The 26,539-nt window shown below is 42.5% G+C and overlaps 1 protein-coding gene across 1 annotated transcript in view; it reads right to left on the bottom strand.

Moving 5' to 3' along the window:
* Positions 1-21,078, bottom strand: part of Igfbp7 (insulin like growth factor binding protein 7) — a 67,629-nt gene extending 46,551 nt beyond the window's left edge. Inside the window, exon 1 of the mRNA XM_021722827.3 lies at positions 20,544-21,078. Coding sequence (XP_021578502.3) covers positions 20,544-21,018 — 475 coding nt within the window. The 5' untranslated portion in view covers positions 21,019-21,078. The remainder of the gene's footprint in view (positions 1-20,543) is intronic.
* Positions 21,079-26,539: the final 5,461 nt, after the last annotated feature.

Below are 26,539 nucleotides of genomic sequence, written 5' to 3' on the forward strand. Positions count from 1 at the left end.
TGTGGTCTCTAAACACTAAACTTCTAGTCACCCTTTCAATTCACCTTCAGCAACTCTGTCTGAAATGGAATACTAAAAATAGGAACTATCCTCCAGCTAGGGAGATACCAGGTAGGCAGATACCACCCCAGTCCTCGCCACCCCTGTTCTCCGTCTTGCCAAGTGACCTTTCCCTGGCCAACGAGAGTGGGCAGAAAATTGCAGAGTAGGGGGTTTCTGAGAAACATTTTCTCACCAGATAGAATGGGATGCATGGCTGGCATTTCCCTTTTCACCGTCCCTTTGTCTCTACTGAGGGCTTGATGATTGGACACACAGCATCCTTCTTGCAACCATGAAGTAGGAAGACAAAAATCAACATGCAAAAGATTGTAAAGCAAAAAGACAGAAAGAACCAGGTCCCTGAGGGCATTGCTGAGCAGTTAAACCCATACCAATGGCTATCCACTCCTGAACTTCTACTCTGCAAGCAAATAAACCCCCTTTGGGACAAGCCACTGGAACCAGGTTTCCTTTTTTTTTTTTTTTTTTTAAAGAGAGAGTGAGAGAGAGAGGGGGACAGAGAGAGAGAGAATTTTAACATTTATTTATTTTTTCTTAGTTCTTGGCGGACACAACATCTTTGTTGGTATGTGGTGCTGCTGAGGATCGAACCCGGGGCGCACGCATGCTAGGTGAGCGCGCTACCGTTTGAGCCACATCCCCAGCCCCCCAGGTTTCCTTTTATTTGTGCCAAACATATTCCTTATGAATAGACCAGCTACTGTTCTTTTTGGCCATCCTTATTTTCTTCCCCTTTCCCAAATGCAATCATCTCCTTATATATACCGAGTAAACTATACAGTACCTTTACATCAGGTACATACTTATATACCTAAAAAGCATTGATGAACCAAAATATCATCATACAACTGATTCAGAAAATTGTCATGAAATATTCCTTCACCTTATTCTCCTAAGAATTTCTTGAGTCTGAGATAAATGTCATGCTTCCATGAGAAATCTACTACTTTCTGCTTTTTCTGGCAGTGTATGAAGTTAGGCCTTCCAGTTCTTATGATACACCCTGCTGTTTTTAAGCACTCAGTGGTCCCATTCTTATTCTGTAGAGCTGAAATATGCTTGTGCACACGTGCCCATACACACAAAGAGCCCATCTCCCCAGAGGACTCAATTTTATTTGAGCTGATTGAAAACGTAATTTGTTCTTCACAGAGTTCTTATACTCTTCAGTGATATAGGTTTTATTTTCAGAAAATGCAAGCGAAAGTGGTGATTTATTTGATTACCTATTCTAATTTATTTTGCATTTTTCTCAGGGAATGAAATGATACACTGGTTATTTATTTTAGTTTTGCAGAACTAACAGACCCAGGCAGTGTGTACTCGTTAGGAATTGGATCACCTGCAATTAGCCAGGCTGACCATGGGAACTTGGGGAATAAATTTATCATGCTGTTAGAAAACTGCCATGGCCAAAAGGTGGATATAAGTTATTTTAATTGACTAAAACAACAGCTGTGGATTCTCTGGACATTTTTCTTTAAAACCACACACATGATTTAACAAAACAAGCATAAGCCTATGTATTTCTACACACTAGAATCAGAGTAATTAGAGGTTTTGGAAATGCAGAATATTAACCATGCAAGAAATCTAAAGGAAGATACAAGGTTAGGAATGGAAACGGAAATGTACAGACTATGAGCTGTGAATGAATGAATGAGTGAATCATCTGTTATGTTCAACCACTCTGACACCATGTTTAGCTTCCTGTGAGTTGAGGTGTGGGTATGTGTGTGTGCCTGTGCGTACACCAGTTTGCTATTCCAGCTACACTGGAACACAAGTAATCAGGAGCTCTGCATGGGCACTCAAACACACTCAGCACTGGTCACCTAATTTGTAATGTGGCGCAATACTTCCCCATAGGTTCTTCTAAGAATTAAAAAGGTGATATGTCTACGCATGTGTATGAAAATTCTTATAAACCACATTGTGCTGATGTATTCTCTCTCCTTCAAATATGAGAAAACTTCTACTCCCAAATCACATGCAGCTTCTCTATTTTGTAAGTACATTCTCAACATTGTTTACTGTAGGAACAGGGATAGCTGCTTGCCTAAGGACCATTGTTGCTGAATATGCTGGAAGTGAAAGCCCTTGAGAAAGAGAGAAGCAAGGCTTCCCCAGCCTCTTTGAGGACTGAAGGAGGGCCCCAAGCACGTGTGGGGTAAAGTGTTGCAAAGAGATTCTTTGATGGTTTTAATAATCGAGCAGTGCACAGGCTCTCCCTGAGAGGTGGAGGGTAACAGTACCGTTCACAAATAGATGACACAGTGGTCAACCATGGTCTTGGTGATATGCACAGAACTAGTAGTTAAAGAGATGCTGAGAATCATGGATGTGGGGCAGTCCCCCTCTTATCTGTGGGAGCTATGTTCCAAGACCTCCTGGGGGTGCTTGAAACTGAATAGTGCCAAACCCTATGTATATTCTATGCTTTTTCTTATACATACATAATCATGAAAAAGTTTAGATTATAATTTACAGCAAGAGATGACTGACACAAGAAATATGACAATATTCTGTAATAAGAGCTATTTAAAGCTTAACTATTGCTTACTTCTGGAATTTTCCACTTAGTATTTTGAAACTATAATTGACTGCAGGTTACTGAAATCTTGGAAAGCAAAACCAAGGATAAGAAGACTACTGTATACCATGCATTGTAATTAAATAGAATAGTAAAGACTTTTTTCCCTTCCATAAGAAACATCAAAGACATCTCCAAATTTCACTCAGTTTTCTTTTCTTGTTTTTTTTTTTTTTTTTTTTGGTACCAGGGATTGAACCCAGGAAGCTTAACCCCTGAGCCACATGCCCACCTCTTTTTTATATTGTATTTAGAGAGAGGGTCTCACTGAGTTGCTTAGGTTCTCGCTAAGTTGCTGAACTTGTGATCCTCCTGCCTCAGCCTCCCAAATTGCTGGGATTATAGGCATGCACCATCGCATCCAGCTTCACTCAATTTTTACTGTTTATATTCCACATACGTGGCTGCTGACGTAACACACCTTTTCAACTATCCTACTAGGGATGCAGTTTTTTTTTTTTTACCTCAATCCAATTATGTACAAAGGAAGTATTACAACAAACAGGTATCTTTCTTTTTCTTTTTTTTTTTTTTAAATATTTACTCTTTTTTTAGTTTTTGGCAGACACAACATCTTTGTTGGTATGTGGTGCTGAGGATCGAACCCGGGCCGCACGCATGCCAGGCGAGCGCGCTACTGCTTGAGCCACATCCCTAACCCCAGGTATCTTTCTTTCTGCTTTTGCTGGAAGAACTCTACATGATTTAAGATAGAAATTGCCAGTGTCTGGCACTCTTACATGCAAACTAGGCAGGACTCTTGGACTTCTGACCAGTAGCTGCGATTTTATAAATAGGAACTGGGATGCAGGTACAACCATCAACAGTCTCTATTGATGATAGTCACTCTCAAAACAAATCTGATCAAAATTGAAAGGTAATTTCTGTTGTGTATTGGAAGTTTTGCGTTTAGCCTTTTGCTTTTATGGCAAAAATGTGTTTAAATTGTTTTTTAAACTGGAATTACCAGTGTCAATACACTTCAAAAATTTTAAGAAACATTTGTATCTTTGAATGAGTAATTCTCATTTGCAACTTATTCTAAAGAGACACTTAGAGGAAAGAACTTTAGGTCTGAAGATGTGAGTAGAAAGTTTGTTTATGTCACAGAAAAACATGAGTAAATTATGGTTTACTTAAATTAGGCAGAATTAGGAATAATACTTATAAAATCTATTTTCCTTTCATCAGGTGGGAACAATTAGTTATAAAAGGGGCTGTGGCTATGATTCAGCGGTAAAGCACTCGCCTAGCATGGGCAAGGCGCTGGGTTCAATTCTCAGCAACATAAAAATAAATAAAAGTTTTGTGTCCAACTGTAACTAAAAAAAAAAAAAAAGTGAAATTAGATTAGTTTACGTTCCCAGGACACACAGAAGGCCCATGACAGCTGAAATTAAATGAACATGGATATTTAAGTCTAGAATTGAAAATTCATCATGGTTTGTACAAAATGTGAAACATTTGACAATGAATTGTGGATTCCTAACTGGAATATGGTATCCTTATCATCTCAATAGGTCACTGCACCTACTGAAATTTTTGCTTTTACCCCTTTGCTAGGGAACTAGGTATCGAGACATGAATTCAACTGTGAATTTTTTTTTTCTTAGCAGATATTGAGGTTATTAAACATGGCTGTAAGATTCCTTTGGAGCAATATTTCTCTTCTGAGTTCAATTTGGAGCAAACAAACCTAAGATTCACTCATCTCCATTCTAGAATGTCACTTTGGGCGAAGTAATAACTAATTCACTGACATCTAGCCAGAGTTACATTATTTATAAGCTCCTACAATCTGTAATCACATCATAATGTATTCATAGGCCACAACTGTGAAAGTACCTTTGTTCATTTTTCCTCTTTCAGTAGAAGTCACACAGAAAATATGCTTCCAGTGATTAAAAATAAAGGATTGAGAGCTGCACGCATGTGTGTTTTAACTGTCCGTCCTTTGCTCCTGAGCCCTTCTCCTGACTTGATTTACCCAGGAGCAACAGCCTGTTCTGCCTTTTCACACTTCACAGATCACACGGATGGACCACCAGGTTCTAAGTTCCTTAGAAGGAGCCACTGTCTTTTCATCAATTTAAATTTCCTTATGGACCCAGCACAGCTTTGCAAACAGCAGGCACTTGATGGGAATGAAGGGGAACTCTGAGAATTTTCCACTGGTGTTGAAATCCACGGTCACCTGGTTTCCTCAGCTAGCTGGGGGGAAGGCTGGGAAGGGAAAGCAACAGGGTGTCATCCCATGAACCTTCCCTACGGGCACCCAGGAAATGCCCCGGAGTCCTGTTTGCAGGAGGTGAGGGCAAAAAAGGTTTGTAATGGGCTAGCCCAAACAGGGATAGCATATGTGTTTTTAAGTTGAAGCAAGAGTTGATCCATGAATTATTCCCTGAAGACCTGCGCTGTGCCCAGAACAATGTCATATGTCTTGGGGCAGACCCAAGAAGCACAGTCCACACATGGGTTCTGCCTTCAAGCTTAGGAAGTTCCCTAAAGCTGGTTTCGGATCCCCTGGCCCTTTCCAAACCCAGTCAATCCTCATTGGCAGGTTCTACATTTGCAATTCTCCCGCTTGCTAACACTTATTTGCAAACCCCATACCAGATCATTTGCAAGACATCCAGAGTGGCGAGAAATTCGAGTCACTCAAAGTGCAGTTTCCAGTGGAGGTGCCATTTTGCCTCCTGGCTTCAGGTCTCACTGTAAACAGGTGTCCCTTTTGCAATCTATTTAGTGCCACTTATTTTGTGTGTATTTGCTTTCTATTGGCAATTTAGCTGTTTGGAATGGCCTCCAAGTGCTGTGCTGAAGTGCTGTCTAGTGTCCCCAGGAACAAGAAGGCTGGGATGTGCCTTACAGAGAATGTGTCTGATAAGCCTCATCCAGGCATGCTATGGTGCTGCTGGCTGTGAGTTCAATGTGAATGAGAATCCTAACATATATTAAATGAGGTGTCTTTAAACAGAAACACGAAACAAAGTTAGGTATGACAGGTTGATGAAATTGTGGTCAGAGGCCCCTGGGATTCTAACTGTATCACCCCAGGAGCCGTGGTTCAGTGTTTGTTAATTCAGCGCTCACAGAGACTTCCAGAATATAACTACCACAGATAACAAGAATGCACCATACTCGTGTTTCCTGCCACAGCTATTTAACTGAAAGGGAAAGCAGACTAGACTAACTTTTATTGAAGGCCAGTGGTGGCCTAACACTATGGTAAGCATTTAAAAAAAGTGAACTTATGTATCTCCCAAATCTGCCGGTGAGGCTGGTACCACTTTGACTTCACAGAGATGAGAAAACTGATGCACAGGGAGGTTAGGTAAATTTCCCAACCTCACACAGCCTGTGGCTGTGGTAGAACATCATACACACTGCCTGGGAAATACTCAGGAATGATAAAATTGAATGGAACATCGTTCTCAGTCTCAGAGGTTTGTTTGTTTGTTTTTTTGGACTGAGAATTTAACCCAGGGGTGTTGCACCGTTAAACCGCATCCCTAGCTTTTAAAATTTTGAGTCAGGGTCTCACTAAGTTGCTCAGAGCTTTGCTAAGTTGCTGAGGCTGGTCTTGAACTTGTGATCCTCCTGTCTCAGCCTCCCGAGTCACTGAGATTACAGGTGTGTGCCAATGCACCCCTTTCAGAGTTTTTTGGCAATAGAAAGTAAGTGTGAGGGAGAATTTGAGAAAATGCCAATAAGAAAGGTATCAGCTGAGTGCTAAGAGATTCTCCTTTAGGTTAATGGACCTATAAGCTGAATAGAGCATCTTCATCCTATTAGGATTCCAGAAAGGTGACAGAGAAAGGTGGCCTCCTATCACTGTGAAGGTTCCAACGGGGCACATAATAAGTACACCTTTAACTGTTCATTTATTTACTCAAAAAGTGTGCATTAAGTACCTCCCAGGCCCAGGGACTGTTTGACACTGGGGATTTAGTGGTGAACAACAGATAAAGACACTAGGCTCAAGGAATGTGTGCTCTGGAGAAATAACTGAAAGAATGGATCATGTGGCTTCGGGTAAATATTCTTCTCAAAGTGCTGTGTTTTCTCAAAATTTAAAAATACCAACAATACTGATAGATGTAAACATACTTTTATTTTGCCTGATGCAGGTAAGATCTCTGAAATGGCCAAGGAGTTAAGAGGTAGCCAGACCAGAGCCAGGCATGGTGGTGCATGCCTGTAACCCCAGCAAATTGGGATTAATTGGCTGAGGCAGGAGAACCACAAGTTTGAGACCAGCCTCAGCAACTTGTGAGGCCCTAGGCAATCCAGCAAAACCCTGTCTCAAAATAAAAAAACTAAAAAGAACTGGGGATATGGCTCAGTGGTTAAGTGCCCCTGGGCTCAATCACCAGTACCTTAAAAAAACAAACAAACAAAAAAGTAGCCAGATCATCACACTGCCTGCCTGACACGAAGCCATCCTGTGTTCCAGGACATCCACTTTGGGTGGTGGACTTCCTATTCTTTTATTCCCTTTTTATTAGTGCATCATAATTATACACAACAGTGGGATTCACTGTTACATTTGTACATGCAGACAAGGTAACAGTACACTCGGTCCATTTCATCCTTGTTTACCTTTTCCTCCCCATCTTCCCTCCCTTTGGCCCCCTTCCTCTATTTTACTGATCTTCCTTCTATTTTCATGATCTCCCTTCTTTTTTTAGTCCTTTTTTTTCCCTCTCTTTTTCACATGAGAGAATATATGACCTCCAACTTTTGGCTTATTTTCACTTAACATGGTGTTCTCCAGCTTCATCCATTTACCAGCGAATGACATATTTTTTTCAGTCTGCTCTATAGCTGAATAAAACTTCATTGTGAGCTGGGCACAGTGGCATAAACCTGTAATCCCAGCAGCTCGGGAGGCAGAGGCAGAGGATTGCTAGTTCAAAGCCAGCCTCAGCAACTTATCAATGCACTAAGCAACTCAGTGAGATCTTGTCTCTAACTAAATACGAAATAGTCCTGGGGATGTGGCTTAGTGGCTGAGCACCTCTGAGTTCAATTCCAGGTACCCTCCAAAAAACCCTTCATTGTGTATATATAGTACATTTTCTTTATCCATTCATCCACTGACAAACACTTAGATTGGTTCTATAATTTGGCTATTGTAAATTGTGCTGGTATACACAGGGATATGCATGTATTGTCACAGTATTCTGTCTTAAATTTTATTTGTTTGTTTGTTTGTTTTTGGTACAGGGGATTGAAGCCAGGGGTGCTTAACTACTGAGCCATATCCCCAGCCCTTTTTATTTTTTTAGTTTTTATTTGAAGCAGGGTTTTGCTAAGTTGCTTAGGTCCTCGCTAAATTGCTGAGATTGTCTTTGAACTTGTGATCCTCCTGCCTCAGCCTCCAGAGTCGCTGGGATGTAGCACTATGCCTGGCCATAGCTGGGTCATATGGTGGTTCCATTCCTGGTTTTTTTGAGGAACTTCCATACCGATTTCCTGTAGTGGTTGTACTTATTTGCAACACAACAGTGTAAAAGTGTTCCTTTCCGCACACATTCTCGCCAGAGTTTATTGTTATTTGTATGCTTGATGGATGCCATTCTAACTGGAATGAGTTGAAATCTCCATATAGTTTTGATTTTCATTTTCCTAATTGCTAAATACGTTGAACGATTTTTCATATATTTGTTGGCCATTTGTACTTCTGAACAGTGTCTATTTAGTTCATTTGCCCTTTTACTGACTTGGTTATTTGTTTTGTATTGTTGTTTTGGTGGTAAGATTTTTGAGTTTTTTATATATTCTGGATATTCATCCTTTGTTAAAATATTAGTTAGCAAAGATTTACTCTCATTCTGCAGGCTCTCTTTTCACACTGTTTCCTTTGCTGTGCTGAAGCTTTTTAATTTGATGCTGTCACACTTATTAATTCTTGGCATTATTTCCTGAGCTTTAGGTGAACTCAATATTCTGAAAAGTCTTCCTGCTGCAAAGTACTAGATGTTGAATAAACTGGGCAAACATTGCCCCATCATTATTAGAAAAGTCCCTAGGGAATGTGACACCCCCAGAGTCCCTGGAAATTTTTTTAAACAGCAGTTCTGTACCTGGGTAGGACATTAAATCATCAGGAAAGTGTCAGAAATCCTGCTGCCCAGGTCACATCCAGTTTGATTAAATCAGAATGCTGAGTGGAAGTGGGCATTAGCATTTTGTAAAACTCCCCTGGTGATTCTGATGTACAGCCAAGGTGGAGAAACACTGCTGTAAAGGGTGATGGAGTGCCTCGTGAGTGGACAGTTGTTAGTCCCAATGTTCTGCCAATTTCACTCAAACTTGCTGATGCTGGTAGATCTGAAAATTAATTCGTTTTCTTGAATATGCTCTCTGTGCCCTCATTTCTTTTACTCTCCATCCAATACTGAGAGGTGAACATTATCATCTCTCCGATGCAAAGAACCAACCTAAGTGGGTACCTCCTGAGTCTAAATTTGCCCATTATAGTTAAGTGTTTTGATTTTTAAAATGAGTTCCTGCTAAGCTGAGGCTACACATGTAAGCCAAAGAACAGACACATGGATTGCAGCAAAGAAATTATTATTTCCATCAATAAGACTCCACCAGCCAAAGATAATACTTAACATGTCCCTACTGGGTACTAATTATATTCTTCTTTCTCCAAACTATGATTTTGATTCACATTTCTCTTCAGAGCCAATACTTTGTTTTAAATGTACTAACCAACCAAAAAAATGACTGATCATTTCCAATGTACAAAATACTGATAGAATATGCAGGATAGAGATAGGACAATAATTACTGAATGTGAGTGACCTCTGTATCTGAATACCTCTAAAAGGTACTATTAGAAAATAGCATATGTGACATTAAGCCTGGAGATGGAAATATTCTATGCTGCAAAGCAAAACACACTGTCTGTTCAGCTTCCTGGATAGATCCCAATAGATTGTGCTGTGCCCTGGGATCTCCCAAGAGACAGGGTAGAACTTCTTGCCCTAGAATCCTTGCAGAGCAAGGTGGAGGGTTCCAGGAATTTATTTATAAGAACATTACCTGCAATTGTTTTGCATAGACTTAAACACAGGCTTTAGCTCCAACCAGGAGACACATGGGGCAATACTGTGTTTGGATTGGTTGAAGTAAGACATAAACATATCAAAGTAAAGGTATTTATAAACTAACTCATACTTGGTTTTATAGTGCTAATTATAAAAATTGAAATGAAACAGAATTTAATGAGACCTTTTGAAATACCGGGTCCCAATGTTGCTCATGAATTATCATGCTTCTCAACAACTCTAAGCAGCAGACATTATTATTATACCAGCTTTGCAGAGAAGAAAACTATAGTTAAGGTCATACAAAGAGTTAAGTGGCAGAACGGGGATTTGACCCAGGTGATCTGTCTTCAAACTGTACATCTGGAACAACTGTGCTCTGTTTCCTCACCTACAGCAGCTAAGTCTTGGTAGCTGCTGGACCCAACACACCTCAAAAGTGAAGGCCGTTGGTAGGGATGGGCTGGGATCGGCCTTATGGAACCATCCAGCCCAAGGTCACCATGGGATACATATCCTTTAGGCTTGTCTTGAGTGGGGCAATAAGTTTGGGCTGATGTGTGAAGTGGATGAAACTAAGATATGTGAAGAAACTTCATCCTAATATCGTGTCACGAAAAGGGACAGCCAATTTTCCTGGATGACATGGACTGAGCTGGCTACCTTTCAGAGGGAGCACGTCAAGTTTTTTGTTTATTTGTGCTCTGATGGGGACATGGCAGGTGCAGCTCACGAGTCTGAGGATGCAGTGAGGGTCTGCCTTGAGCAGAACTTGCCATTTATACAGCTGCTGGTTCAGCTCTGTACCTAACAAAGGTTAGCGGGTGGAGAAAGAACACCAGATTTCTTTGAGCTCAGCCAGATCAGAAAAAGCGGCAGCATGCAATGATAGGTCAGGCAGGATGGGCAAAGAGAAAGAGGCCTCAGATGAGAACGCATGAGGAGGCAGGAGTGAAGAAGGGGGCTGTTAACTTTACCTCATCATGACTGGTTCTGGAAAGGCCTGTCCTGCCCTGCCAGTTATCTCCTAGTGAACCAAAGGCTCTGTGGTGCAGAAAGAGCCAAGTCAGATCAACTTTTCCCTCCTGCTCTGAGCCTCTGATCTGAGGTACACCTGGGCAGAGAGGACCTGAAGCCCTGGCCTGTCAACTATTTGGCAGCGTCTTGATCTCTGCCCCGGCTGCCCTCTCCAGCTGGGCTGAGCATCTCTAATAAGCAGCCACACCGCATGGATCCCTCGTGTCTAACTCAGAGCAGTGGTGCTGTGTGTGCATTCCATTCTCCATCAAAAGCTGGATGGCTTCCTGAGGTGGGTCCTTTGGAAGCCAAGGTTGCTATGTAATTGCTGAAGCAGACATTGAAATGCACTTTTGGATCCCTGAGCAGAAAGTTCAGAAAGCTCCCATGGAGAAGGAACGGGCATTGCATCCTGCAGGCTCAGGCTACCCTGACACAATCCTGAAGCCTCATTTTTGTGTGGTCTCTTTCAAAACCTTCTGCCAGTTCCAGGAGATCTATTTCTTGATGATTTTTCTCTTCCTGGCTTGGGGTCAAGCCAGAAGAGAACAGAGCAGATGTCAGATCTAAAGCTTTCCCAGTCCTGCCACTTGACCACCGGCCTGCTAGTCTAAGGTGATGCAAATGAAATGCCTTTGAACCTTTTTTTACTCAGGGGAAAAGACAAGCCCCTGTCAAGTCCCTTCTTCAAGCAAAATGCCATGAAAGGACAGGGTGATTGCAGTCAGCTGCGTCTCTGCCTGTTAGGACATTCAAGTGCTCTTCTTTTCCCCTCCCAGAAAGTCAAAATGTATTATCCTTAACTGAGTTCTCAGATCCCTACGTGGATTTTTCTTCTGCAAGTTTTCATGTGGCCAACAACAACAACAACAACAACAAAAGAGGCTGTTTCAATTACTAAAAATTCCAATTTCTTCAAGAGAGAAGCCCTACCATGGTCTAGACCTTACCATGTCCACTACACCTTAGTATAAACATTAAAGCTGGGAAAGCAAGTCTTCTTCCAACCTGTTGGCCTGACTTAGAGCAGTGCTGGGATCAGAGGTCAAGGTCAATACTCAAGGTTAAAACCTTGGTGAAAGTGAATACCTCCCGCATGTGGACAGCTAGCGATCTCTCTCCTCCACAGCTAAGAGCTAATGGAAAGGCCCCGCATTTGATCAAAGAGCTCACAGAAGTATTAGGCTCCAAGAGGATCCGAATACTTATTATCTGTCCCAGCACACTGATCCTTTATGTGCTTCCTGATTGCAACTGTGGAGGTGGGCACCAGTTTCCAGTACGGCCCCAGAAGGCCTGATGTTAGACTGTATGAAAAAGGGACCTGTATGAAGAAGTCAGACCACATCCACCCCTCCATGGGACACATTCATTCATTTAAGAAATACTGTCCTCCACTGAATGTAGTATGACATTATTATAAGGTGTACCACGTGTACACAAAGTCAATTAAACTGACTTAAATTTTGTTCTTGTACAGGGTTTCTATTTTATGTTCAGTGCAAGAGCTTTTTTTAGACCTATTTAGACATGAAGGTATCATATCGGCCTTGTCAATTCATGAGAAAAAAAAGTGCAAAATAAATCATAAAGGTATTACCAAAACTTTCATATCTAAGGGTTTGACTTTGGAATTACTTTTTTTTTTTTTTTTGTATCAGGGATTGAACCTCAAGGGTGCTTAACCACTGAGCCATGTCCTCAGCCCTCCTTATATTTTTTATGTTGAGACAGGATCTTGCTACGTTGCTTAGGGCCTTGTTAAGTTGCTGAGTCTGGCTTTGAACTTGTGATCTTCCTGCCTCAGTCACCCAAGTTGCTGGGATTATAGGTATGTACCACCACGCCTGGCTGAATCACTTTTTTAAAAAACATTTTATTTTGAAGTGATTTCAGATTCATAGAAGAGAAAAACATGACAGATAGCCAACTCTACCGGTCTCTGTAAACACACAGAACAGCAAGGCTGTCAAAAAAACTGAGATTCAAGTACCAGAAGTGTATATACTGGCTGTGTGACGGCTGACTTGTAGTTTCCATCTCTGGACACTGGGTAACATCCTCTTACCTTCCAGGGTTGTTGTGCATGGCAAGTCCAGGACCATCTATCAGAGCCCCCGGCAAACTCTAAAGCACTGTAAAGCACTCTGTCAGCTACCATTGTCACTGCAAGGCAGACCATGTAGACAGAGTCCTTGCCCCTGAGGAGTTCACAGGCATCTGTTGCCCTATAGTTTGAACAGTGCTTTCCTATCTGTTATGTGATTTGACCTTGGCAATGATCTTTTGGGGCAGACTACATTCCCCTACATTTATTACAAACATTTTCCTGAAGTTGTGAGCAGTGGTTTTTCGTAGTGGTCAAGTCTTCTTTGAACCTGTTGGCTTGCCCTTGGCCTTCTCAGCACTTACCGTGGGTAACTTCATCTTCTATAAATGGGGCTTTGTCAACACTGGGTTACTAGGTCTGTTTTACCTGGTCTGAACCGTCTTATTTTTCAGAAGCAAAACTTCTCTGCAGCCTTGGCCTGCTTTGGGGAACAGGGTCCCCTCCCTGGGTTTCCTGGACATTCCAGGGTAACCCTCTGTGCCTGGTGGGGACATTGAAGGGACGGGGCTGTTAGCTCCAGCTGTTTCTAATTAACAGAATGGAAAAGGCAGTTCAATAAATTATGCTTGTTCAAAGGATACATTATTTGCCATTAATCTAACTTTGGGGATAAAACAGCTCTTTAACACATCAATTTTAATAAAGAATAAACAGTTCCCCCCCCCTACTTTATCAACTCTGCTTTCTGCTCATGATAACCCCACATTCTCTCCAAGGCCTGGGGGTGGAGTGTGGAGAGGATGGCCTTGCTTGACCTGGAAGATCCATGTAGAACCTGCTTAGGAAGATTTTCATGGACATTTCTAGTGTCCCCCACCCATATACAGTACAAGGAAATCTTTAATAAAATAAACAGGCTCATTGATTTACGTACACTTAAGTCTCCTTCCCTTTCAAAGCTTTCTAACTGTGACACTCCTAAATTACAAAAAGAAAATTGCATTCATAAATCCCCTGGCTTAATAGTTAAAAAAAAAAAAAACAATAACTTAGGTTTCCCTTTCTACCAGTTATGAAGAACAAAATGTTGTTTGTTCTATAGTTAAAAGCACAGCTGAGGTCAGATGTGTGGGGTAGCTGAGGGGGAAGGAAGCGCCCCGATCTTATCCGCTGGGAGGAGGAATCTAGAGTGAGAGAGGCCGGCTGGCCTTGGACATCACCCAAGGGTGTTTTGTCATTGAACTATCCAAAAGAGAGCCTTATAAGGCAGTTTCTTCTAGAAGGCAAGGCTGCAGTGGACCCTGAGGGCAGGCTCTAGGGACAGGAGGGGAATCACAGTTAAGGATGTCAGAAAATGCTCCGCTTTGTCACCCAGTACGGTGCAGAAGACTCCAAGTTTAAAAATCCTCTTGCTTCCCTCCCCCTCCCCCACAGGTATATTTCTCAGCTCGTCTGCTGAGATTCTGCTGACTCCCACATGACCCTGTTAAAGTATTTGACAGTTTTTACTAAAAAGTTCTTCCTGGTGTATAGTTCAAATGTGCTTTGGGGTCTATTTGATTCCAGACTTTAAAATTCTAGTTCCCTGAAGAATGGTGATTCCATAACTAATTTCGAAACAATGAAGGAACATTCATTCATTCTCTGGATTACTTTTCTCTAAAAGGATCTGGTCCTTTAAGACCCTGCCTCAAGGCTGCCCATTTTCTTCTTTTCTAAAGCCTCTTCAGGTTCTCAAATCTTCCCTACAATGTGGAGATTAAAACTGGGTAACATGTTGACAGCAGCACAATTCACAGGAGCCAAACTATGGAACCAGCCTAGGTGCCCACCAACGAGTGAATGGATACAGAAAACGTGGTATAGACACACAATGGAGTTGTATTTAGCCATAAATTAAAATGAAATTATAGCATTTGCAGGAAAATGGATGGAAGTAGAGACCATCATGTGAAGCAAAATATGTCGAACTCAGAAGGTCAAGGGTCGTCTGTTTCATCTTACATGTGGAAACTAGAGAGGAAAAAGGAAAACAAAGGTGGGAGTGGATCTCATGAAAATCAAAGGGAGATGGGTACAGGGACAGGACCAAGTGGTGGGAAGCAGGGAGGGAGGGGGTGATATTGGCCAATTTATATTGTTACATCGAGTGCATGTACGACTATGTAACATCCCATCAGTACCTGCAACCACAATGCATCAGTAAGAAAATGTGGGGAAAAAATCTGGGTAAAGTGATAATAAGGAACAGGTGAGTCATTTACCATTCTAGAAGTTTCTATGCTCAAGATGGGCAAGTGAGGTCAGAAAAGTTTCAAAAACATTTTACTGCGCTGGGGCAGACTCTTAGGAATATGTCCCCCCCCCTTCTTTGATCTGAATAGTGGGTGGTCAGAGGGGGGAAAGAATCTATCTCCTGAAATGAACAAGGACCTGTACTTGCCGTGCGTCTGAGACCTGAGAAACACTGAAGGTCTTGTCAAGAAGGAACCTAGACCTCTCTACTGGGTTATGGTGACAGCTCCGGGTGGGAATCTCTGCAGTCTTGCCCCTTCCCGATCCCTTAAGGGTGGACAAGAGGTTTCCTAAAGGCACAAATCCAATTATATCACTTGGTGGCTCCCACTGCCCTGGTGCTGGCGTCTCCATACCCTAGTGGCTGGAAGGTCCACCCTCACTGGCTCTGTGCAGTGTTCTGCTGCCACCGCTGGCCTCCTGCTGCGAGGCGGCTCTGGGGAACCACAGGCTGTTCCTTCTGCTTACAATGCTCTGCTTATCTCCCATCTTCTAAAAATCCTTTATTTTTAACTGACAAGTAAAGCTGTATGTATTTATGGCATACAACATGACGTTTTGATGTGTGTGTGCACTGTGGAATGGCTGAAGCAGGCTATGTAGCATACCAGTTCCCTCTCATAACACTGTTTTTTTTTAAAATTTTTTTGTGTGTGTGTGTTTGTGGTGAGAACATTTAGCATCAACTGTCTTAGCAGCTTTTGAGACTCAGTATATTATTAATTATAGGCGCCATGATGTGCCACAGATCTCTTGGACTTTTTCTCCTAATTGAAATTTGGTGTCCTTTGACCAACATCTCCCCAACCCCAGCTTCTGATAACTACCATTTCACTATCTCCTATGATTTGGACTTTTTTAGGTTTCACGTATAAGTGAGATCATGTGACATCTGTTTTTCTGTGTCAGGCTTATTTCACTTATATCTTCCAGGTTCATCCATGTCATTACAAATGACAGGACTTCCTTCTTTTTAAAGGCTGAATAGTATTCCATTGTGTGTATGTGCCACATTTTCTTTTCTTCTTTTTTAAAACTCCATGCCAACATCCAGAGTAGCACCACTTCTCCAGCCAATTCATTCTGTCCCTGCCTCAGTCAGGACATCACTCTTCCTTGGAGTCATTCCTGGCTCTTCCTCCACAGCTCTGGATCCCCTCTTCTGGGCCCCCTGTTTTCATAGTGGGATTGAGTGTAGCTCTGACTTGACATTCCCCAAGATAAAATAGACCATTAACAATTTCATTTAATTTTGGAACTCCTCTGTTTTAACTTTCAATGAAGCTCATAGATTCACTGAAGGATATTGATAGGTATGGACACTTAAATGACATTTTATCAAACTTAAAAATGAGTCTAAAAATGATTTTCTGAAAGAATGAATATTTAAAATTCATCAAATAGGTTTCTGAAAATCAAAATCTTTTATTGAAGCTTTTTGCAATTGCAAAGAAACTTCTGGATCTAAATCTAGCCAGCCACAGAGTGTGGAAATGTTGGGATTTGGGTGGAAAGGTGACCATCAGAATGTGGGACAGCTGGGTTCCGAAGGTGAGTCAATGCCAGATGAGTCTCCTGGCTGAGACTTCAGGAAGACAGAATATGTAAGAAGAGAAGACAGGCCAGAGGGTCAGCTGCCTGCATTTCTACATGGCAAGGCACTTTCTTAAGAAGACTCCTTTGTTTAATCAACAAATATTTACAGAATGCCTAACTATTAGCCAGCTGTTGTATGTGTAAGGAATTATAAGATAGAGTCCCTCTTTTGTGATGCTCACAGTCCAATGGGGAAGAGAGAGAGTCAGGGAGCCTTTTGGAGAGTGGGGAAGGTCTATACCAGTGGGGCTTGTTCTCCTCTCAGGTCCGTGGTCTTGCTGGTCCCTTTCTGAAGTCCTCACCCATGTTCTTGGCATTTTGGCACGGCTCTGCCAACCTCAATGAATACTGCTTATTCATCTCGAGCCTCTCCCCCACTTCCCTGTTTTAAATTCTTTCACAGTATCTTCAATCATGGGAAAATATCTTCTACTTGTTTCTGTCTAAAGCTTTGTCTGTTTTAGTCAAGGCTGCTGACCCTGAGACTAGAAGAGTGCTGGCCCATTCACACGCTCATTCATTCATTCACCTGATGTGTGAGTACTACACTCCAGGCACTTATCCCCATGGGGATAAGAGGGAACAAAACTCTCTTCCCTCTGGGAGCTCACTTTCTGGTTGAATAATGAGTATGATTAACATCCATCAAGTGCTTTCTATGGATAATCTTTGTGCCATTTAATCCTCACACCAACCCTAATTAGGTATGTGCTCATCCCCTTTTTACAAATGCAGAAACTCCTGGGCAAAGTAACTTGCTCATGGCTATCCTTTGTAAGTGGTAGCTTAAGCTCCACACCCAGGGAGTCTGGTTCTGCTGAACACAGCTAGGAGAACAAGAACATCATGGTGGGGCAGGGGAGAGTCAGGGTGCTTCACAGAGAAAGTGGAAAGGTCCTTGAAGGGCAGATAAGAGTTCAAAGGGTGAAAAGATAAGCCAGGGAGAGCGATTATGCATTCCAGGCAAAAGAACAACATCTACAGAGATGGGAGGCCGAAGAAATAGGATGCCTTGAAAACAGAACAGCAGAAACCTTGTGCTGTGGCTAGAGCATCAAGGACTTTGGAGAGAAGGGGCCAAAACAGCAGACCGAGTCACACCATGCAGAGCCTCCTGACCCTCCCTGGTGGGCAGTCTGAACTTGGTCTTAAATGCACTGGGAAGGAAGAATCTTAAGAGTGACTGATTCCTCTGAGGGAAAAGAGGGAACAGTAACCAGCAGGATCACAGTGACCAAAATAGGATTGCCAAGGACCTCAATTAAAGGATCACCAATAAAAGGGGTAACTAGGAATTGGAATAGAGGAATACCAGGTTCTCTTCCAAACAGCGAGATTTCATTATACACCTCTGCTTCTCTTTATTAACTTCTTTTTATTAAATGGAACTGTCAAGTTCCACTTTCCAATTACCCAGGATTGCAGGAGCCTCAAAAAGATGTGAGATGTCACTAAATCCATGATGACCGTTCTCCGATTTGGGATTATGAGCTCATAATCTGTCAGATTTTCAAGCAGATGGCTTTGACTTCTTTTGCAGAGGACCAGAAAATAAGCTGAACAAGATCTCTCCAAGAGGGTGAGTGAAGTGGTCTCACTAAAGATTGGGAGTGGCTCCAGGGTGTCAGGAGAAATGCTCTGGGAGTTTGCAACTTGTACTCATACTTTCTACTTAATCATCATCATCAATATTATTCTTGGAAGTGCTGGGGATTGAACCCAGGGCCTGTGCTAGGCAAGTGTTCTACCATTGAGCTACACCCCTAACCTTTATGTGACCTTTTATTTATCTACCTATTTATTTATTTTTGATCAACAAGATGAGATTTGTTCTGTGCACCACAGCACATAGCATGATATCGACTGTAGCTAGCTGCTCATTAAATAAGAACAAAAGAACAGAGTGCAGACTGAACCAGATCATTGAGGCTAAGTTCCACAATGCCTCTTCACCTTCAGTATTCAAGCATTATTCACGTTTCTTTTGAGGACAGATATGACTAGAGAAAGCTAGAAAATGCATTTCCTATGCTTTGGTACAAAAATAAAGGGTACCCTGTCCCATTTGTTTCTATAATTGTCAAAACACATGCATGAGTGAGAAGAAATAATATATCAGGAGACTTGGTTTTCATCCTTTCCATCTCTGCTATGAAAAGTGCTCTGATGGACCTCGTCTTCTCTTCTGTTTTCTCTGGGCATTTTCCCTCTCAGGAATCAGACCTGGTACCTCTTAGTTGAGGTTGAGAAGAAAGGCTAGCTTATGTCAGGATTTATAATTTTAGATGCTATTTCTCCTAACATTTTCCCAAACATAAAGAAAAGTCAGGTTTGTACCTTCAAGGGGTTTGCCGACTAGACAAGTACCAAGGAATGGAGTGTCCAGAGTAATGAGGAAGACTGGTTCTGCTTGACCCTTAGTCTCAATATTTTACCATATCCTGGGTGACTATTGAGAGAAGTAAGTAATAGGAGAGAAAGGGATAAAACTAGCTACAAACTAGAAAATCACATTTGAAGAATCACCAGGCCAATCTTCATCTCTAAGGAAAGTATCAGTCATTTTGAAAGACTCTGGGGGGAAAATTTCCCTGGGAATGTTTATAAGAAAATCTCAATACTTGAAATGAATTCTTCAATGATGTACATTTTTATTTTCATGATGTAAATGACAAATGAGATCCAAAGAAAGAATGGCTATTTCAGTGAGAAACATATATAGATTATATAGGTCCTAATTTCTAAGCTTAAGGTGATAATACTATAAATAGTTAACAATGAGTTACAGATTTAAGACTTTCTACAGTAAACTTTGAAATTAATGATATACAACCTATTAATATATGAACTTCTGGAAAAATCTCTAAGGAAAGAAATATTATTCACAAATTTTGGAGAAAGTATGAACTGCATTAAAGAAGCAACTGGCTTCTGAGATCTTGGTAGAATAGTCTCCCCTCCCTTTTCTACCTTGGCTGGGACCAGGAGAGGAGTTGCCAACCAATGGACTTCTAACTTTCCCTTGAAACTACTGCCCATGGAAAATGTTATTTCAGGCATTAGAGTTAAAATCTGTTCTTTTATTTATTTATTTTTGCAAGTCCGGACTTTATTTTCCCCACTTCATTTATGGCAATCTTGAACTTGTGTGGAATAAAATAAACAAACATAATCTTAGAAATATTTCTGCTGAATGTAGTGCATGCTGGGGACAAATCATGAAAAAAAAATTGTCATAAGTTTCACAATATAAATTACATCATAAAAAGTTTCTTCAAAGAGTTTGTGTTTTATTTTTGCCCATATAATAATTAGTCAGCCAGATTACTGTTTGAAAATTGATAAATTCCAGTAAGTGAACATTAAAAATATGAAATCCCATTAAAAACTTCTTACAATGTAGCCAATTAAGGAGGAAACAAACAATTTTCTGAAAGTCCTTACTTTCAAATTTGTCAAACTCCCTCTCCTTTCTCCATGTCACTTCTTTACACACCCCAGCCAAGAAAGAATGACGAGAAAATGGGTTCCCAAAGGAGTGGGACCATCTCTTGCTAATGGACTTGCCAGCTGTTGGTAAGAGTTGGAGAGCTTTGGGGATGCAGGAGCCTGAGGTCTCGGAAAATCTTTTCTATATATACACCCGGTACTGGGAGTTCTCATTTTCTTGGCTCACGCACTAAATTCAAAACCACCAAAAAAAGAGAAGGGAGGCGTCGCCCAAGGCTCCTGGCATCCCGCGGCTGCCAACTCCTCCCCTCCCTTCTTTCTCCAGGGATGCCCTCCAGAGGAGTCATGGGTACCAGCCGGGCGCCGGGTCTGGTCAGCCCGCGCGCACCGGGTAGGCGAGGAAAGCGCTCGTGCCCACCTTGCTCGCAGGTGCCCTTGCTGACCTGGGTGATGGCCGTCTCCCCGCGGCTCTCGGCTCTCAGGCTGGCGGCGCGCAGCTGGCACCCGCTGGAGTAGGTGGTGCCGTCGCTGCCGCACACCGGGTAGCGGCTCTTGCACACGCACACGCCGCTCACTGCCGGGCCGCCGGCTGCTGCCCCGGCTTTACCCTTCCGCCTCTTGCGGCTCTTCACGCACTCCATGCCCGGCGCGCAGTGCCCCCTGCCGGCGCCCCCGCCCCCGCACGGCTCGCCCTCGCCGCGGGCGCACACCGGGCAGCATCCGCACGCGTCGCGGGTCTCGCCCAGCGGGCAGCCCCGCGGGGGCAGGGGCGGGCAGGTGGCCGGCTCGCAGGGGCCGCAGGCGTCCGAAGAGGAGGAAGAGGAGAGGGGCAGGAGCAGGAGCAGCAGCCCGGCTGCGCCGAGGAGCAGGGCGCGCAGCGACGGCCGCTCCATGGCGGGGTGGCGGCGGCGGGAGCTCGAGTGAGCCGGGTCTGGCCGTCCGGCGCCTTAAACCCGCCGCCCCGCCCGCTCGGCCGGACCGCGGGAACCCCGCCCCGCCCCTCCCGGCCCGTGGGGCCAGCGCGCGCTCCTGCTGGCGGGGCGCGGTGGGGCGCTCGGCGGGTGCTGGCGTCGCCCCCAGCGTCCGCGCAGGCCCGGGCCGCGCTCGGTCTCCAGCCTGCCCAGCAGGGCTTCAGCTTCGGCCGCAGCACCCCGCTGGCTCCCGCTCAGTCCCCAGCCGCCGTCCCCGCGGGGCCTCCCCAGCCCTTCTGTGCTGGCAGTTCGGAGCGAATGGCTCCCTCACCCGCTGATGCCTCACCTTCCTGGTCCAGATAGTTACACTTTTAAACTACAACGAAAACTTTGAGATGACCTAGGATCTAATAAATTCGCCATCGTCCTGGGTTGCCTGAGTGTTGATTATTCTGCGGCGTGGGAAGCTCTTTTAAGAACAAGCCATTAAGAAAAAGTAGAAAAATGCCTATTTTGTGTCCTCGCTGTGGTCTTGGGTGACAAGCTGAAAGGACAAATCTTTGCCCACTACTTTTCTTTTAGGCTCTTTAGAGTCGTCCACCTCTCATACTGCACAAAACCCTATACTTTCTTAGTTCCCTCCCTCCCCCCAAAAAAAATTATTCTTGTTAGTTATACATGACAGTAGGATGGATTTTGAAATATAAAGTGTGACTTCCCATTCTTGTGGTTGTCCATGACGTGGAGTTATACTGGGCATGTATTCATATATGAACATAGGAAAGTTATGTCCCATTCATTCTACTGTCTTATGTTAAGTTTTAAATCTGATGCTGGAATCCATGAGGGGTGTGTCATGTCTTAAATTCACACTACATTACGTTGGACCTCCATCAAACCTCTCTGAGCTGGGGTATAGGGAGCCCAGCTCATCAGGGGAGGTGCCACTGAAGCACCCCCAGTTTTCTCCAGCGTTCTCATGAGGGGTTAGACCTGAATGATTTTTAATCTTTCTGTGAAGTGCTCTGCAAACTCAACTTTAAGGCTTTTCAAGAATGTTGGCCCTTAGAACCCCTTCTCTGCAGATTTTGAATTAGTTTTCATTTTTAAATGGAATCTATAACATTGTAGAGGACATCATTCTGCTTGTCACATGTGAGTTCTTTTGTATTCTTTTTTTCTTGGCATAAATCCAAGGATATGTAGGTTTGCTAACCGAAAGTGAGAAGACAAATTTGTTTCACAATGCCATCAGCAATGTATAGAACTCTCTCTGGTAGTCATCCTGGGATTATTATTGTAAAGCTTTTTGAAAATTAATCACAAAATTGGGGGGTGGGGACAAACACCTTTCTATCTAGAAAACCTGATTCTGCTTTTTGTCTTCTATTTAGTGTATTCTGGAAAATTGGCACCTTTTGAAAACGGTCATATGTTGACATTACATTGTTTAAAAAACAATGATCTGGATATAATGGGGGCATGCCTGTAATCCCAGTGGCTCAGGAGGCTGAGGCTGGAGGATTGCAAGTTCAAAGCCTGCTCAGCAACTCAGCAAGATCCTAGATAACTTAGTGAGACCCTATCTCAAAAAAAAAAAAAAAAAAAAAAAAAAAAAAAAAAAAAAGAAAGAAAGAAAGAAAGAAAGAAAGAAAGAAAGAAAGAAAAAGGGCTGGGAATGTGGCTCAGTAGTTAAGTACTTCTGGGTTCAATCCCTGGTGGCAAAACAAAAACAAAAGCAAAAACAAAAAAAGAAAAGTCTTTAGAGGAGTTTTCCTAAATATTCTTGCCTTTGTCTCAAAGTAAGAGATAACAGTCCTAATTGAAACAATTGTAGAGAGTACCTTGTTAACTATTTTATTTCAATTTTACTAATTCAACAGTCAGGATCCACTAAATTGATTGCACATCTACTATAATTATCTGACATAGTTTTAGCTTCTCCAGCAGCAGCCCTTGAGACAAGGATTCCAGGACAAGTAGTTTATCTGAGTGGTCACATCAGGACATTCCTCTTGGGACTGGAATGAGTGTGAGTTGAGCAGGATGGAAAGATGCCAGATCAAGGTGCTTATACTGGCAGCTGGATGAAACCCTCAGGCTTTACGAGTTGCCTGTGTGTGCAGGGCAGGTGAACAGGCTCTGAGAGCAGCTGAACCTATCACTACTGTCCTGCATGGTGTGCTAAAGCATGCATTGGAGCCAGGAGTGAAAATTCAAGGTTGTAGGACAGTCAAGCCCTCACTGTGCAGTAGGCAAAAGCAGCAGTCAAGGTTCCCTTTACCTAGTCTGTGATAGTGTCAGTTAAGCTGGAGGACTTGACAACAGAAAGAGAAGTAGTTATCTCTAGAAAGGAGAAAGAGTAGGAAAAGGGAAATTAAAGAGAAATCTGACAACTTCTTTTTTACAGGAAAGAATATGTTGTCACATACTCAACTTTAGTTTTGGTGAGATGAAGAGCCTGGAGGTAGAGACGGGATTCTGTCATCTGTAAATATATATGATTTTATTTCTTCCTTGTGGGAGAGCAACCTTACACGTGACTGAGTCACACAGGGTCCTGGCTGGGTGCTGAGGCGCTCAGTAATGTGGCTGAGCTTTCCCCACCCTTCTTGGGTTCCAGGGTTGAGGGTCTGTGTCTTGTGCATGGGTGTGTCTTGCTACAGCCCCATGGGTGGAGCTCTACTCACGTGTTCCTTTGTAATATAACCCCTTGCCCTGTTTAGGATAGAATCTTCCATGTGCCTTGTGTGTGTCCCCTCCTCTTACTGTGCCCTTGGGTGTGGCCTACCCAGGTGTCAGTCAACCTGCTGACAGTGGACATCATGAAGATACTCAGCCCCCTGAAATCTGACCCCTTGCCTCATTTGAATAGCTTCTCCTCAATAAAAGGGGTCAGCGCGTGCTCTCTCTCTCTCTTCCTGTGGACCCTTAAGGTCAGAGGATCCTTCACAGCGACCCCAAAGAAAAAGGTATTTGTGTCTCTTGTGTGGTTATTTTGTGCAGCCCAGTTAGCCCAGTTCAACTGGAGTAAACCCTGAGCCTTTTAGTCGAGAGAACAGAAATCCGGCACTTCCTGTTTAATTTGGTGCCTTTTATTTCTTTTTCTTGCTTAATTACTCTGGTTAGCTCCTCCAGTACTATGTTAAATAGAAGCAGTAAGAATGGACATCCTTGTCCTGGTCTCAACCTTAGAGAGAAACTTTAGTCTTTGTCCACTGAGTATGAGGTTGAGTGTAGGGTTTTTTTTTTTTTTAATTTTTATTGTTGATTGTTCAAAACATTACATAGTTCTTGATATATCATATTTCACACTTTGATTCAAGTGGGTTATGAACTCCCATTTTTACCCCATATACAGATTGCAGAATCACATCAGTTACACTTCCATTGATTTACATATTGCCATACTAGTGTCTGTTGTATTCTGCTGCCTTTCCTATCCTCTACTATCCCCCCTCCCCTCCCTTCCCCTCTTCTCTCTCTACCCCCTCTACTGTAATTCATTAATCCCCTTTGTATTTTTTTCCCTTTCCCCTCACTTCCTCTTGTATGTAATTTTGTATACCCCTGAGGGTCTCCTTCCATTTCCATGCAATTTCCCTTCTCTCTCCCTTTTCCTCCCACCTCTCATCCCTGTTTAATGTTAATCTTCTTCTCATGCTCTTTGTCCCTACTCTGTTCTTAGTTTCTCTCCTTATATCAAATAAGACATTTGACATTTGTTTTTTAGGGATTGGCTAGCTTCACTTAGCATAATCTGCTCTAATGCCATCCATTTCCCTGCAAATTCTATGATTTTGTCATTTTTTAATGCAGAGTAATACTCCATTGTGTATAAATGCCACATTTTTTTATCCATTCATCTATTGAAGGGCATCTAGGTTGGTTCCACAGTCTAGCTATTGTGAATTGTGCTGCTATGAACATTGATGTGGCAGTATCCCTGTAGCATGCTCTTTTTAGGTCTTTAGGGAATAGACCGAGAAGGGGAATAGCTGGGTCAAATAGTGGTTCCATTCCCAGCTTTCCAAGTAATCTCCATACTGCTTTCCAAATTGGCCGCACCAATTTGCAGTCCCACCAGCAATGAACAAGTGTACCCTTTTCCCCACATCCTCGCAAGCACTTGTTGTTTGACTTCAGAATGGCTGCCAATCTTACTGGAGTGAGATGGTATCTTAGGGTAGTTTTGATTTGCATTTCTCTGACTGCTAGAGATGGTGAGCATTTTTTCATGTACTTGTTGATTGATTGTATGTCCTCCTCTGAGAAGTGTCTGTTCAGGTCCTTGGCCCATTTGTTGATTGGGTTATTTGTTATCTTATTGTCTAATTTTTTGAGTTCTTTGTATACTCTGGATATTAGGGCTCTATCTGAAGTGCGAGGAGTAAAGATTTGTTCCCAGGATGTAGGCTTCCTATTTACCTCTCTTATTGTTCTTTTGCTGAGAAAAAACTTTATAGTTTGAGTAAGTCCCATTTGTTGATTCTAGTTATTAACTCTTGTGCTATGGGTGTCCTATTGAGGAATTTGGAGCCCGACCCCACAGTATGTAGATCAGAGCCAACTTTTTCTTGTATCAGATGCCATGTCTCTGATTTGATATCAAGCTCCTTGATCCACTTTGAGTTAACTTTTGTGCATGGCGAGAGAAAGGGATTCAGTTTCATTTTGTTGCATATGGATTTCCAGTTTTCCCAGCACCATTTGTTGAAGAAGCTATCCTTCCTCCATTGCATGCTTTTAGCCCCTTTATCAAATATAAGATAGTTGTAGTTTTGTGGATTGGTTTCTGTGTCCTCTATCCTGTACCATTGGTCCACGCGCCTGTTTTGGTACCAGTACCATGCTGTTTTTGTCACTATTGCTCTGTAGTATAGTTTGAAGTCTGGTATCGCTATACCACCTGATTCACACTTCTTGCTTAGCATTGTTTTTGCTATTCTGGGTCTTTTATTTTTCCATATGAATTTCATGATTGCTTTCTCTATTTCTACATGAAATGCCCTTGGGATTTTGATTGGCATTGCATTAAACCTATAGAGAACTTTTGGTAATATCGCCATTTTGATGATGTTAGTTCTGCCTATCCATGAACATGGTATATTTTTCCATCTTCTAAGAGCTTCTTCTACTTCTCTCTTTAGGCTTCTGTAGTTTTCATTGTATAAGTCTTTCACCTCTTTTGTTAGGTTGATTCCCAAGTATTTTATTTTATTTTTTAGGATATTGTGAATGGAGTGTTTTTCCTCATTTCCATTTCAGAAGTTTCGTCACTCATATGCAGAAATGCCTTTGATTTATGTGTGTTGATTTTATATCCTGCTTTGCTGAATTCATTTATTAGTTCTAGTAGTTTCTTTGTAGACCATTTTGGGTCTTCTAGGTATAGAATCATGTCATCTGCAAATAGTGATAATTTAAGTTCTTCTTTTCCTATTTTTATGCCTTTAATTTCTTTTGTCTGTCTAATTGCTCTGGCCAGTGTTTCGAGAACTAT

This window comes from Ictidomys tridecemlineatus, chromosome 9 (genome assembly GCF_052094955.1).
Source record: "Ictidomys tridecemlineatus isolate mIctTri1 chromosome 9, mIctTri1.hap1, whole genome shotgun sequence".
In the NCBI taxonomy this organism is placed as follows: Eukaryota; Metazoa; Chordata; class Mammalia; order Rodentia; family Sciuridae; genus Ictidomys; species Ictidomys tridecemlineatus.